Raw genomic sequence first — 16,227 nt, forward strand, 5'->3', positions numbered from 1 at the left:
TTTTTCTGGCATGTTTATTGAAGAGAAAATTAACGAAAAATTTTTTTATAGTAAAAACAGTTGAACATTAAATTGATTTGATATCTTTATAATACTAATAAGTATCCATTTCGTTGTACCACAGGCGGAAACCTCAAAACCTCACGCCTCCCCTAAGCAGCGATTCGGCCCATTCGCTGTCACCTCGCGCGTCGCCCAGCGCGAATAAAAGGCCGAGCGTGAACGACGCGGCCGACGAACTGCCCTCCAAGAAGCAGAGGATCTCCCATTACCGGCGGCCGTCGCCTCCTTCGTCCGGGTAAGAAACGTTCCTTATCTGTGAAACTTTACATAGGCTGGTTTTTAGTTAAAAGTCCCCCTAATTTTCATTTTTAACCGACTTCAAAAAAAGGAGGAGGTTTTCAATTCGTCGAAATATTTTATTTTTAATGCACCTCTTTTTGTGATTCTGTTTTTTTTTCTCAAAATTCCTTGTCACTTTCATAAGGATTCCTGAAAATGTTTCAACATTTTGTCCATTTTTAGGTATCAATGGGTGTAGGATATTTCTTTTTTTTACTGCAAAATTGAGTAGTTGACACCACTAAATAATCGATTTGCATACTTTTTGTAAGCTTTCAGAACGCGATTTTCCCCCATAGATATTGTTTAGCAATATGAACCCTTTTAGGTACTTATTTGCCTACAAAATCGCCAAAATCGAACCCATTTTTTTTCAAAACGTATCTCCAAATTATTGGTGTCAACAACCCAACCCAAAGCAGACTAGCCTAGATCCTTATGCCTTTACACAGATACGCGACGACTTCGTCCGGGGAACGGCACGCGTCCGACACGGAAGACGGACCGGCCGTTTGCCAGACGGGTTACACGGCGGTCAACGGCATGGACGAAGTGCCTTCAATGCCGGCGAAAAGCCGTACCGCCCAGTACCGGAGGCCGTCGCCGCCGGCCGCGCCCGAGAGAAATCCCGTGGAAGTCACGCGCCACGCGCCCGAAAGGCATCCAGCTGAGGACGACGACAGGACTGCGGGTGAGTGACCTATGCTTTCTTTTGTTTATTTTTACGTATTTTTTTTTTGTTTAAATTCGCTACGTTATCTTCGAAATTCAATTTTTTTTTTCACTTAAAATGTTAACATTACTTACTTAAAACCTTGTTTTATGATTGAAAAACGAAATTAAGCAAAAAAAGATTAGTTAAATAATTAATTTACATGTAATAACTAAATATAGTTTCTAAATAAAAATAACTTCTATTTACTCACTACATACATAATAGATGAACTAGTTTTCAAAGTAAATGTTGGTACAGGTTTTCTTTACTTAACAAATAAGGAAGCTTATGAACTACAATAAAAACAGTGTTATTGAAACGTAATGTTGTGAGTCATCCAGTAAACATAGATCTACCACTTTTGTAATAAGAAGGAGGAAAAATATAAGAAATCACATGGCGTGATTTCACATAACTCGTTTGTTACGAATTCTCGTTAATAAATTTAAACCAGCACAGTAAATAATCAAAGTGTAAATTAATTACCACTTAATTAATAATAACCAAAGTAAAAATAAAAGGTTCTTACCATAATGACAGCTCCTCCTAAATCCAAGAAAACGCAAGTGCGTTCGAATATATACCGCGATAATTGCATCAAGTCATCAAAATGCCATTACACATTAACGATCAGCGCGTTTAGTTAATGATGAAATGCGTAATACTAATTATGTGTATTTGGTCTTGTTTTAGGCAAAAAGGAGAATGGATACACCCTCAACTTCAATACCGTCAAGGACGCGTGTCCAAGTCCTGTCAAGGCGAACGGTTTTAGAAATAGTCCCATAGTAGAGCAAACTAGTATCACAGGTATGTATTTTATTCTAGTATTCTATTTTGTAAATATATTACTATTCTTTATAAAGTATGTGTGGCTAATGTATGTTTTTCTTTGCAGTAAAAGACATCACAAATACGGAACCCTTAGAAAATACTGAATTGTCGTCTGTCGCTGACGAAAAAATGACTGAACCGGAAGACATTGAAAGGTGAGGTTTCTATTCCTTTCGTAGATTTTATTAATTTAAATACATTATGTAATATTAGACTATAGCCCGTTTTCACTATCACTCCCAAGTTTTTAAGTGACACTTATAGTAACACAACAGGAATCTTGTTTTCATAGGGGTCACTTAAAAATTAGGGATTGATGGTGAAAACGGGCATGAAGCTTAACAGTTATTCATTTAAAATCTAGTATCAATCTTGCCTTACCTAAAAGTTTAAATTTAGAAGGTACATTTCGAACTCTAATTAATTTGTCTTCGAATAGTTCAATAAAACAGATTCTATTACATTATTACTATTTTAGATCAACTAATTTGACGTAAAAACTAATTTTAATCGTAATCCACAGGCAATACCCGCCGATAACTAGTTCCAGCACCCGCCGGGCGTACAAGAACGAATTCGCGGAACTGTACAAAGAATACCGGAGTCTTTACGAGCGAGTCGCCGAAGTGGCGGCACTGTTCACGCGCCTCGAGCAACAGTTGCATAGGGCCCCGCCACACTCGCCTGATCAGCAGGTATGTGTCAAAACACACACACACACTCACACACACACACACACACACACACACACACACACACACATTTTTTTTAAACTCATAAATCTCATTCATTTTTTTTTTCATCCAAATCCGTTCAGTACTTTTTGCGTTAGAGTAACAAACATCCATCCTCACAAAACTTTCAACGTGTATAATACATATTACTAGCTGTGCCCGTGACTTCGAACGTGTGAAAATAGTTTGAATAATATTTCCCGTTTTTGCAACATTTTTCTTTACTGTTCCGCCCTATTGGTCATAGTTTGATGATATATAGCCTATAACCTTCCTCGATGAATGGGCTATCTGACACTGAAAGAATTTTTCAAATCGGACCAGTAGTTCCTGAGATTACCGCGTTCAAGTAAACATACAAATTCTTCATCTTTATAATATTGGATATAGATTGGGATCGTATTTTAATGCCTTTGACATCTAACTGAAAAATAACAGCTGCCTATCATGTTTTCTATTTATTTTGAGACAATTTAAACGCATTTCCATTTCAAGCTGACCGTTTAAACGCGTCAGAGCGATAACATCAACATAATAGTGACACGCGCTCGGTGTCAGTCATTGAGTTATAATGTACTACGTACTAGAGAAGACATGTCAACTAGACTGTTTCTGGCACGCAAACAGGTCCATGGACCGAAATTCAATTAGTATGTGCTCAGCGGTTGCTGTGACAACACGCTTGAGTGCAGTTTTGTTTTTTGAAATATGCCATCCTATAGACGAAAATACTGTTCAAATAACTCCAGATACATATTAAGTAAAAATCAAGGAATGACTTTTTACCATTAAGTTGTACATTTAAGCACTTTAAAACACTAATTTAATTTTAATTTGTTAATTGCAAGGCGTCACCGCGGCGGCAGCCATTTTACGAAAATTTCAAAGAATAAAAATCGCAGACTTGACACTGACGCATAAATTAGTATACGAAAGGAAGGTTAATACAGCAATAAAAAGATTTTTTTAAAGATTATAAGCACTTTGTATTGCACAGATTACTAATATTCCCGTCCAGCCCCTTGTGTTAAGCTAAATAAGCTTGGGTTACGGGTGGGCTCACACAATAGTCGTGCGGCATCATGGATCAAACTTGTTTGAATCTCACTGCTGTTGTTCGTATGCGACTGGTTAGTTAGTAAATCACCCTAATTATTGACACCTAGCTCACGAGATAGGCTAAAATTATAATAATTGTACAGTGTGTCTGGTCACTAGTGTCCGACCCGTTAGGGCGCAATAATATGATCAATTTAATCGACAAATCCAGTATTAAAAAATTACAGCTATTTTATTTTTTTTAGTTTCTGAGTCCGGATGGATTGATTTATTTACCAAATCTACCGATGTACAGGACCTATGAGTATAAAAGTGATTCGTTCGACAGCTGAAAAAGTAAGCAATACGTTGTCATCAAAAGCTTCCATTAAAATTTCTTAGAAACACTTGAACGTAAAAAATGATGCTTCTTTTTAGATTTTTCAATGTTACAAAAAACTAGAAAGTTTTACATTTTTAGATGCACTAAGTCATTACCTGAAAACTGATATAACTTGGCTTTAAATCAACTAGTCTAGGTGCTAGCTACACAGGAGATGCAGCGGTGAAAAGGAGAGGTGGGAATAGTCCCGTAACTTCTACCTCACAGCTATTATACGTGTGCTCAACCACTGAGATAGTCAACAATAGAGACAATAAAATAACTGAAAGTTTCTGACTTTCAGTTATTTTATTGGTTCTGGAATGAAGGCGTGGGTCATCCCTAGCTTTGTTCCTACCGTGACGAGTGGGAATTTTTCTAAAATCTCAAGATGGACTGACTGAAGATAGCAGGAAGACGTTGGTTGCAGGCCACTATCAACTGGGCGATGTGGAAATCATTAGAGGAGGCCTTTGTTCAGCAGTGGACGTCCAGTAGCTAAAATGATGATGACGATGTTTCCTTACAGTATCCAATTCCATAGGCAGAAACTAAACGTAAACGAAGTGTCGCCTCTGTAATGGTATCATTATCTATAACTCATAATATTTCGTGCGCTTTTGGATGACAGTTTTAAACTAGAGATGGGTAATTTTTTTATCGAATTAGAAAATACCAGTTAACGATTCTCAAGGCGATTATCGATTACATTAGATTTTAATCGGGAAGAAAAATAATTATGGCTTAAGCATCAGTATGAAGCCCATACGCACTTGTAGCACAAGTAACACGATTAGCCTCAGTCCCCTCAGTTGTGAATTCGGAATCGCCAGTTGTAATTTTAAAATCGCATCACAGAGTGAAGTAACTAACACCAAAAAACGGCAGAGCGAAGTGATTTCGAATGTTTCAACTGCTACGTTTTGTCACTTGTCTAGGAGGGCTAATTTTAGTCTAAGGGAGGGGAGCTTAGATTACATTACAGGAAACGCACAATATAATAAAATAAAATAATGTAAGTAGCTGAACCTTTTTGCTATTGAGCACCATGAAAATTTAACACAATTTAGCCGATTTGTTTATTTTCACAATCGATTCACAATGTCTATGATGAGGCGACCGCAGGAACGTCACTATTCGTGCAATCCTATCAATGAAGTACGACATTTTCTGGTGCAGATTTTATCGCCATAAATTATGAAACTTGATAGTCATGGATTTGACTGACAGCTGTCCGTCAAATTCCCGCCCCGCACCCCGCACTGTACATATTTTGTTCGCGATGTCTGTTCTATACGTAGTAATATTACTTCAATGGTGTCAGTAACCTCATGAATTTCAATGAATTTATTATCATTTTCCGATAGCATTAGGGTTTGTTTTGGCCTGAAATAGATTGTTGTTTTCTTATGCTCAATATTGCACCTTAAACTGTTAACTGTTAGGTTGATTATATTGTATCTTGACAATTTTCAGCGCCATGGGTTCAATTCCCAATGTATTTTATTCATAACACAACCAATAATAAGTAATACAGAATAAATTCTAAAACGTTTCCATTTAAACTATGTCCTTATACTATTTGTTTCAATACGTCGGTTTATTAAAAAACTTAACCCTAAAATAACTTGTTCCCATTAAAAGTTCCGTAGTGTCCCAATCCGTTTGGTCAGCGTAAAAATGTCTTGTAAATTACAGAATCGCCCTCCTGCAGTGGAACCAACCAAGTCCTCCATTCGCCTTGTAAATTGGAGAATCTTCCAGCATAGAGACTAGTGACTTGATGATGATAGTGTTGCCATAATTAACCCTCAACTTTCCCTCCACAGAACATAGAGCAGCGCATCCAGGAGGAATACCGGCGCGTGAGCAACGACTCCGCGTACCAGCACCAGAAGCAGCGAGTCAACTTCCTCCATCGGAAACTGTCGCACCTCAAGAGGATGGTCCACCAATACGATCACTTGGTGTGTAAAGTATACCATTATTGCTTTAACCAAACTAAGGGCGGCGAGGTGTGCGAGTACGCGTACAAATTCCGTTGGTAGATATACGGCGATTAACGATTCCTTTTTTGAAAATGACAGCCGAGTTTTTTTCTCTCAATGTTCTTAGGGCTCTGTTATTATTTTGACAATGACAGTCGAACGAAACAGTTTCTATTGCTCAACGTATATGACCTTAGCCCCTTTGTGATAGGGCTCATAATATTATTAATAAAAATGTATGTGCCCTGTTTTTTTCTAATATAAAATGTCATTGGTTACAGTGGGTGCTAAGATTTTGAGAAAGCACACCGTCCTAGACAGAATTGTCACCCTTTTAACACAAGGTCACAATTCAAGAAGAGTAAGTTAGATGGCCATATGATGTATGGTCATCTGACTGAATCATGCTGATTTTTGGTTTACTCTAAGATTTATTTTAAGTTTTGTTGTTCAGCCGGGCATCTAGCTATGCATTTCTTCCATTATAACTGTAGGTCACTCCATTACACTGTGAATGAATGTATAAGTAGAACGAGTGAATGAAAGTTTCGTTTGTGTATTTCAATTTTATCGTTTGTGCCAGATATAACCAAACTGCCTACTCTTCTACTGCCAGTGTTACTGCCAGGAAACTGGTGACTAGTATAATAATATAGTACATTGTTATACTTAAATGGAAGATTAATTTTTAGGTTAGCACATATAAGTACTAAGTTTAGTGAATGAATGTATTTACTCAATGAAGTTGTAAGTGTATTAAAACCGACTTTAATGCTAATTAATTAAAGTTTAGAATTAAGTTGTAGTGTAAAGATCAAGAGGATATAGGCCAATTTCTGGAAAAAATCCATATGGCCGAAAATGACGATAGTTCCTACACAAATGTGATAACTTAGTAATAAGTGTATATCATATTTTTTATGTATGTATTGTGAACTATATGTTTACCCTTGATTTAATATTAAATAAAAAATAGTTTTATCTTCTACCATTATTTTCATTATCAACCCTTCTCTGTCGAAGACAGACAGGGTATGGAATCCTATTCAAAATAAAAACACAATAGGCATTCCAAATGAGCTTATATACCTACATTAAAATGCGATAATGCATTTATATACTTGAGACATAAAACACACATAAAAATGCAATTCTTGCACTTTATTACGACAAACATTACATAAAGTGATTTTAATAGAAACATTAAGTATTTTTTATTTTCAAGACCGCTCCGCACATAAAGGACTATGGAGACATGCCTGTAAGTTTAATAAAAATGCATGTTTCTAGAAAAATCGTAGATATTAGGGATGTGTAGTGAGGTATAAATAAAGGTTTAGTAAGGTAATCAGGTACCTAAGTATTTAGAGCTGTCAATACGTAAGTATAAGAAAAAAATACAAAAAAGGTGATTTGAGTCGAATGAAGCATATATAAATAAAAGGAATTAGGTAGTTAATGTTAGTAATTAGTAGAAATAGGCACTGTGAACGTCCTTCAAGTAGATAAACTGTATGCGTATTGAAATCTCATTTATCAAAATCTTTTTCAAAGACTTAAATGACATATTATCTAATAATGAAAATTTTGAATAGAGATTTCAATGCGCATAAATTATGTTAGATAATAAAAAATACTCGTCAAACAAGTTTGGTCGGTAAAATAATAGTACTAGGAGAATATTATTAAGACATGTTATAACAAGAAGAAAACGACATCAAAATAGAACCAAACTCGTTAGACGATTGTTTTTCTTTAAAAATTAAAAACTAGGCAATTGAATGGAAAAATAGTTGAATGAAGACTTGCATGCTACATCATTCATTCATCATCAATGTTTCACACATTCGTGTTAGTCGCATGTAGGATCGTATTATGAAGTGACACTCAAATTCGAACTCAAATACCTACAGATTCAAGTGTAGGTACATAATATGATTGGTCTTGATTCTGAATCTTAACAAAACAGAATAGAGGTTATTCTTGAGTGTCGTTTCATAATACGTTCCTTGAAGTTGGTAGACCTAAATAATAGTAGGTTAGACACATAACACATCGAAGAAAAATATTTCTTCTTCTAACGTTGTAATCTACTATTGTTAGGATCTAATTGTTACTGTCTTTTTCGTTGTAGTATGTCCGTCGTTATGTCGTATTATTGCTAGAGAGATGGTGCATTTAGTTAATGTCAATGTTTTCGTCTCCTTTCCTAGATTACAGGTACCATTGTGTTCTGGTATTTCTGACTATCAAAAGCAGACATACTCAGAATCTAAAATGTGGTATAGAATATGTATTAACTATGGTTTTGGCTCATCCGCATTAGGGTACAAAACGGGATACAACATTTAACTCTCTTGTAGGGCATATACAAATAATTATGAAGTTGCACCGATATTATAGTGCAATGAGGGTTTTCGCGATTGAAAAATCCGCCAGATGGCGGGACGTGGATGTGGGGTCTGACTGCTGCGTGATTGGTGGATTTTGACATATCTGTCAATGTCATGTCAAAAATAACCAATCATGCAGCATTTGGACCTCACGTCTACGTATTGCCATCTGGCGGGTTTTTCAATCGCGAAAACCCTCATTGCAACTTGTTGCTGGGCAACTGTTCTAAGAACGGAGAGTTAAAACTAATTTTTGTGCCCTAATTCGGTCGAGGTACTAATCTTGAAGGGTTGGTGTTGCCGTGTGTCTTTCCTACAATAAATGATTATTTTTCTATTCCAGCGCAACCTAAAGACGGAGCGCGTTGCGACCGCAAGCACGACGCAAGCATACTGACACTCGAGTTACTTCCCGCCCGCCGCACGCTGCCTATAGTGACTTACTACGAGCGACACTACTTATAGCTGCGGACTAAGGGCTGGTACAACCCTATCGAACACGTTGTGAGGTAAGCGACTTCGCGCGACGATACAGAAAAATCTGTCGGGTTCGGATTTGACGTGAGGTCATTGGGTAGAATGGAACAATTTTGCCTCTTCTCATTGGTCATTTTGCCTGACAGCGACAGTGACGCCAGATTTCTACTCAAATTCAGTCGTACTAGTGACCAGTATGATGATTTGACAGAAACATTATAAGATGTTCTTTTGAGATAAAGAAAAAGTTGTCCCGTTTTGGCCAATGACGTCATGTACCATAGAACAAATGCGAACTACGGGACAGAACATTCTGTAAATGCATTTTGCATTTGAAGATCGTTGCGCGTATGTCGCCGTCATATTGACCTAAAACTTCTGTGATTGTAGCGATAGTCACAAATATCATGATCGACGTTCGACAGGGGATCAAAAGGCCTTTGTTAGTTGTTATGGCAATGTTTGCTATTGAAAAAGAATCATATATTTTTACACGTGAAATAAGTGTGATAAATAAATGTTTGAGCGGATAGTTATAGTATAGTTGACAGTTCAATGGCAAGAATCCGCTATAGGAAGTACTTTTATAGGCTGGCAAGCCTGAATGTTCACAGAAATGTACAGTACATAAGCATTTATTTTTCATAACGTTGATAATACGAATAAAGTTCCAATCAGCTGATAACTGCTGAATCGATATAGAATGTTAGTGATGTTAATGAGACACACCTGCATTTTGTTTGTCCTAGCAATTGTTACTCAATAAACAAAATGCAGGTGCTCGTGTTGTGCATTTCTAATTCATACAATAGACTAGTATTATAATAGGAAAATGTGAATCCAGTTATTTGTGAAGGCCGATAACAAGTCCCCCAAGCCCTTAGTCCGCCCTACGTATAGCTCTTGATATGTAAAGCTAGTCGTAACATGATATCGTGTCGCATCGCTCTCGCGAAAGTGAAATGGGTCGCGAAACGTTGCCTTAGTAAAGTGCACGCGATTTAGACCGTGGCAAACGAAACGGCAATGTAATTCTAACAATGTCGGTCACCCGAGAGAATCGTTACGTAGCCCGTCCGATACGTCGGCGAGGGACTACTTTCACTGTAACAGTTTGTCGACCAAACATAATCAAATTCACGAGAGCGAGCGCCGAGAGTTCTTGTTCGCATTACTAAACAAGGTTCTCATAGTACCAACAAGGTCGGGTGCTGTACAACACAGGAAACATAATGCCTTACATAAACCAATATTGTTGATGCAGTTAATTTGCAAGTGAGCATAGATTCTATTTTTATACGTCAATCTCCCGTATAGTGACAGGTAACTAAATCGTAGGTCTTTGTATTCTGAACAGTGGACAGTCTTGTCAAAGCCGCGCTGACTGTTAATGCAATTATATTTACAAGGATTAGAGTTATTATTTGTTGACCACGTATTTATATGTGGTATTTGTATTTGTCATATAGTATAAATTATATCCCGACATGTACACAGATTATAAATAGCGTGACAAATTGGAGATGCGCTAATGTGGACCGCGATGTTTCTATAAATATCCAAGCGACTGAATCTAAATCTCTTCCTTTTGCCGTGAGTAAAATCCAATTAACGTTTATTTATAGTATGCGCTAGATATTTATAAGTTTTCAATTGGTTTTTATTCTAACGTGCGGTTTGAATGTTCATTGTGTCTTCAAGAATTCAGCCATGAACTTGAAGTGAATGAAATTCGGATTGACACCGGCGGTCCGCACAGGCGCCTGGCCAATTTGGCAACGCGATATCGGGAACTAATGGTTAAGGTTAAGTTCTGTGAATCATTAATATTGTTTAACGTATCCTAAGTTATTGAAGTTCTTCCATTAAGTTTGTGGAACAGCGCCTTAGCCATTGCCACACGGACACGAGGGCCCATACTGAAATTGTTTTTCAATTATACTGTATCTATAATGTATATTATATGTATCATACTTGCTTTCTTCCGACCGTGCATTTGATATTCTCTGTCCGAAACTTGTTGACGAGTGTTGATTACTAATATTATTTGAGCAGAAAATGTCAAGTGGTCAAGGTCAGTGCTTTTATACCGTTTGTCATTGCCACACCGAATGTGGCCGCCGCAAACTCTCGATTGTCGGTAGTTATCGACTCCTTATCAAAGACTAAATTAGTCCGGTTGTTTTCGTAATGTAAATATTATAATACGTATACCAATTAAATTTTAAAACTTTAATAGTCCAATATTAGATATTTGTTCGTCCACATTTTATTCCATTGGAAAAGTATTGCCGTCTAAAGTTATTGTTGTCCAAATATGAATTTCGCTTGTACCAATGGCTCAATTATTTTACTATTTCTCTTATTGCAACGTCTCGCTAATTTTGGAGGTCGGCTTTTATGAACCTAACCAATTTTGAGAAGTCAATTTAGATGATCGATTGGCCTTAATAACAATTACGCGTTTTGTCTATTACTATTTAGCATGATATCGTCCCTTGCTTCTAAATAATCCATCCATTTTTTAAATGTTGGACGTACATTTCATTCTATTCGTCTTGCCCAGCTTGCATGTTGTACATAGTATTTAGTGTCTTATGAAAGGATTTATCTCGTTCTTGTTGAATTTTGTTATGGGTAGTGTAATAATTTCGTCCTTCCTTTCAAAATGATTATTTATTCAATAAAAGGCTCCGCTGCGGCACTTTCGCATCGAACGTTGTAAATATCGTTAAGGCTTGAAGGGTAACTCTCAAACAAAAAGGTCGTGTCAAATGTCGTAGGATTAAGTCAAGCGAAAATATTACGGCGGAGTCCGCGTGATTACGTAATTTGCCAAAAAATATAAATCAAAATTTGATTTTTAATCGCCAAATAAATGTCTCGAAGTTAGCAACAGCCGGCCAGTGTTAAAACATCCACTAGAAGTAAGGAATTATTCTGGTCCTCTTCAGAAAACCCTCCAAACACAATAAAAAGTGTAGTAATTTAGTCGGCATTCGGGCCAGGAGACTGGAGCGCCATCTGAGATCATTGTCTTCCAACATTGACATAAGCATTCGAAAACCATGGGTCAACGGTTAATTAAAAGACCAAAGACCGAAATACCCAAAGCGGTCGGTCGCAATAAATCCTAAACACACAAAATTACTAAAATTCACAATTTGGCCCATAAACAGTCCCTGGCCCAAGTGTGGGTAAAACCGTCTTGCGTACTTTGTCCTGTGAGTAACGTCCATTATATTTGAAAAATGATTTAGCGTTAAGTAACTCTGATTTTTATCTTTAAACGAGGCAAGTCATATTATGCAAGTCCAATTACTCCAAAACGCGTTTGCGTGTGTCCTTAAATTGGTTAGAAGTCTTAAAATTATTTTCACTTATTGTATCATAACTTCTTTGTTGTTATTAAATGCATACGCATATAATAATTATGTATAATAAATAGTATATTATGAACAATTTGCATAGGTTTACGAAACCTTGTTGAAGGATACTGTTGTTTCGGTTAGTTTTTGTCAATTAATGTGTCAAAACGGCTATACTATTTTCTTTTTTTTTAATTAACATTGTCAATTGTTTTTTGTATATACAGATCATTAGTAAAATTATTAAAAAAATGTCAAGTTATTTCGTCAATTTGATAGTAAGTGTCCTTTTGTTGCTCATTTTACGTTTTGTGGTTTACTTATTATAATCGCTTTTTACTCATTTCAATTACAATGCTCAATATTGTGGACATGATATTAGACGATTAAAATTCGCTTTGCATTTTAATTTATTTCTTTATTTATTTTTTCCATTAACGTGAACGTCGTAATTGCACTTTATTTACACTTAATTTGCAAATAGGTAACAATGGATTAATAATGCAGCGTATATGTTTTTTTATTTAGCTAAATTACCATTATAGTAAATTTTGTTGCCCTACACATTATAAAAATATGATTTACCTGTCAGGGAACCTATTTTATGAGACCTAAAACAATTTAATAGAAATGAGACAGTTGAAAATGTTGTTGTTACCACTAGTATAAGCACTATCAATTGTTTTATTATATAATATGTATGTAGAACGTTTGAATATTATTATATAATGGAAATATTTGTTTTTTTTTTTTTCACAAGAGATAGGTACTAATTTCTTTTGTTAATCTTCGGGGAAGTTGTTAATGATTGAAGTGGATATTGTGAATGATGCATTCCATTCTGAACCGTTGATTTTGCACTGTTCATCGATGCACATTTTACGCAAATAGTGTGTAAAAGGAGATTCTATTTTTACAGGCTTTGAATAACCGTTCATAGGGGATGTTTATCTGTATGTTGACACTCGTAATGTGACGTCACGTGTATGAGTGCACGCTCAGTTAAGACCACTTAAAATTACAATCAGACCATTTAAATTTAATATACATACTATTAAACATTATGATCCCTTTATCTTAATTGTAAAAACATTAATAATATCTAATGTACTGTCACAAAGGGAGTAATTAAATGTCAAATGTTGCTCGATTGTTACCGAATAAGTTATTAGGATGTTTGGACAGAAATATTTGTATTTTGTCATGTTTATACAAAGGAAAAATATCTCAATGAAAATATCATAGTCCATTGTACAGAATAGACTATATTTAGGATCTAGTGACATCTCTTTTTCTTATACCCTAGTTAGTGATATATTAGGAGTACTAATTTCCAAATATGTATCACCTGCGCATGACAGCATCCCCACTGGTTCGTGTTATACGTTATGTTTGCCAACATTTACTTAAGTAGATTTATTATCTGTGAGGTTGTGTTAACCCCATAATTTAATCTATACAATGAATTCGGCCTATTTTATTTAATTACTGTAATATATATTATTGCAGTGCCGATGTTGCCATGTGCACCTTACAAGTTATATTACTTAACATAGCTGATATTATAGCGGCTTAAGGCGGGCGTTACATACATGATCCATACCTTATTTTAATATTTAGATATAGAGATCTTTGAGTTTGCGTATTTTGATCAAATGTTATTGTAAATTTGCTGTACAGTAATAGAGGTGGGCCGCTGCCGCGTCGGGTTCCGCGTCGACCGGCCAAGACTGTCGATTCGCCGAACAATTTGAATATTATGTATTATGTCAATGTAAATAGAGTACGAATTAGACATGTAGACATGTTAAGGGATGTAATCGTAGTGTTTTAATTTTATTTTCTATGCAACGTGTGCGAGGGGGGTTTAAATTATGATTAGTATTGGGTCGCCGGGGCGGCGCGGCGGCGGCCGGCGCTGCGGCGCGACGGAACAATGCTGCGATATTCCTTGTGCCCCTCGAAATATCAGTGCATTATATGAGTCAAGATGTATAGACTATGCGGTAGTGTTATTGTGTATAGATGCGTTTATACGAGCTCGAGTCAGGCGACGAGCGCGGAACTTGCCAGCCGGATCGAGCGAACGACGACTAGCTATGAATACTGACATCGGCTCACGTTAATTAGCTTTTAAATATTTCATCAAAATATAAAATACACAAAAAAAATGGATATAAATTTCTCGACCAAGTACTGGTTGTTTTTAAATTATTAAAATGTAAAAAAAAATTAGAATATAAACAAAGTATAGGTACAATTTATGAATTATACTTTTCTTTTCGGCATTTCATGTGGCAGTGGAGTGGAACTAGCTTTTATTTGCTGCTCAGAGTAATGTTGTGTAAGCACACGCTAGTGAACAGTGACACGCCCGTTGAAGCAACCTTACACAATGTCGTATTTTTCTATATATTTTGTGATTTCTTTTGCTCATGTCCTCTTCCATTGCTTTTTATTTTTGTTTGTCAACTGTCTAAGTGTATAGTATGATTTTAAGGCAGGGTGAAGCAGAAATGAAAAGAGGTACTTTTTAATTTGAATTGATTGATGACTTGTTTGAATGTTTAAATTGAGTTGATTTTATCCATTCGATGGATTTTGTATTGTTACGAAAGGAGCCAGAGTTTGTTGTTTTTTTTTTTATTAAGTCAATGATGATTTTCGATTAATAATGAGGCAGCAGATTAGTTAATAAAAAACTGACAAGTTACCACAAAAACAATAGTCAGATGCTCTCTTTGGCGTGGTTCTTACTATGTGGGGTCAGCCAGCGCTAGCCGCGGGCGGCCGGCTTGTGAATAGTCAGTATTACATTACATCATGCAATAAACATGAGCTGAAGAGAGGTTGTGAAGAGTATCGTTATAAAAGGTACCTATTCAAAATCTGGACGAACAGACTAACTTACTCATTTATACGACAGATAGTGTTGCTGCAATGTGCATTTACGCCATCTTCATTTGAATTTGAATTATGGAATCAGTGCCAAACTTTCTCCTTCTTGTATAGCTCAAAACGATGCAATTGTTAGCATGCTTGATGAAACAGCTAAGTAATTGTTTAGTTAGTCTGCCATTTTGTGAATATTTTGTTTTGATAGTAATATGTAAATCTTTTATAATATATTTGTTTACAATAAATAAATGACAACATTATAAATAAATGAAATTGTATTTTCCATTTAAACTGATGAAAAAAATATAAAAAGAATAATATGCAATGATATTTGTTGTTTTATTTTATAAGTGAAACATTACCCACCCATAGGATACCCATGTTATTATATCATGAGGAACACCAAAACACAATTTGAATGTCAATAGGTATTATGTTAAATCCTTAAACATTTTTACACTAGCAAACTATTATAAATTGTAAATAAACACATAAAAAAAAATACATTATTAAGTTCATACATGTAAGCACTATACACTCACTATCAGACCAGGCTAAGCATTTTTGTTGCAAAAAATAGGATCTATCAAGACTACGTCATAAAACACATCATGAACTGGCCTTTAGCATGGTAAGTACAAGTTCGGTTCGCAAATCACTACCGCTAGGTCCTGCCAGACAGTGAGACAAGGAGCAAAACGCGCTAACTGCACACCTGGCAGCTGTGACGTCACATCGTGGTCCACGCTTTGTACGGATGGGGTGAACGCGCGGAGGTGCGCGGGTGCGTGTGAGGGAAAGTCACATTCCAGCGAGGTGCGCAGTTAGCTTTGGTAGGTTGTGATTTCAAAATCACAGAGAGAAGTAATAGTACTACCACAGAATAATAATAAGCATTACATACAATAAATACGCTTAAGTGAAAGTGGCAAGTCATCTATTTAACACAACACAATAATCCTTGCAAATAGAAGTTTATTTATTCGAAAATGCCTAGCTTAGGACAATATTACAAATCAAAAGGAGGACTAGGTGAACCCATGATCTGGTTAAGGTCG

The 16,227-nt window shown here is 36.1% G+C and overlaps 1 protein-coding gene across 1 annotated transcript in view; it reads left to right on the forward strand.

The window, feature by feature from the left end:
- LOC135079337 (RNA polymerase II elongation factor Ell) overlaps window positions 1-15,497 on the forward strand; it is a 59,604-nt gene extending 44,107 nt beyond the window's left edge. Inside the window, exons 8-14 of the mRNA XM_063973971.1 lie at window positions 125-298; window positions 795-1,033; window positions 1,751-1,867; window positions 1,956-2,046; window positions 2,415-2,586; window positions 5,875-6,012; window positions 8,770-15,497. Coding sequence (XP_063830041.1) covers window positions 125-298; window positions 795-1,033; window positions 1,751-1,867; window positions 1,956-2,046; window positions 2,415-2,586; window positions 5,875-6,012; window positions 8,770-8,823 — 985 coding nt within the window. The 3' untranslated portion in view covers window positions 8,824-15,497. The remainder of the gene's footprint in view (window positions 1-124; window positions 299-794; window positions 1,034-1,750; window positions 1,868-1,955; window positions 2,047-2,414; window positions 2,587-5,874; window positions 6,013-8,769) is intronic.
- The last annotated feature ends 730 nt before the right edge of the window (window positions 15,498-16,227 follow it).

This window comes from Ostrinia nubilalis, chromosome 16 (genome assembly GCF_963855985.1).
Source record: "Ostrinia nubilalis chromosome 16, ilOstNubi1.1, whole genome shotgun sequence".
Classification (NCBI taxonomy): domain Eukaryota; kingdom Metazoa; phylum Arthropoda; class Insecta; order Lepidoptera; family Crambidae; genus Ostrinia; species Ostrinia nubilalis.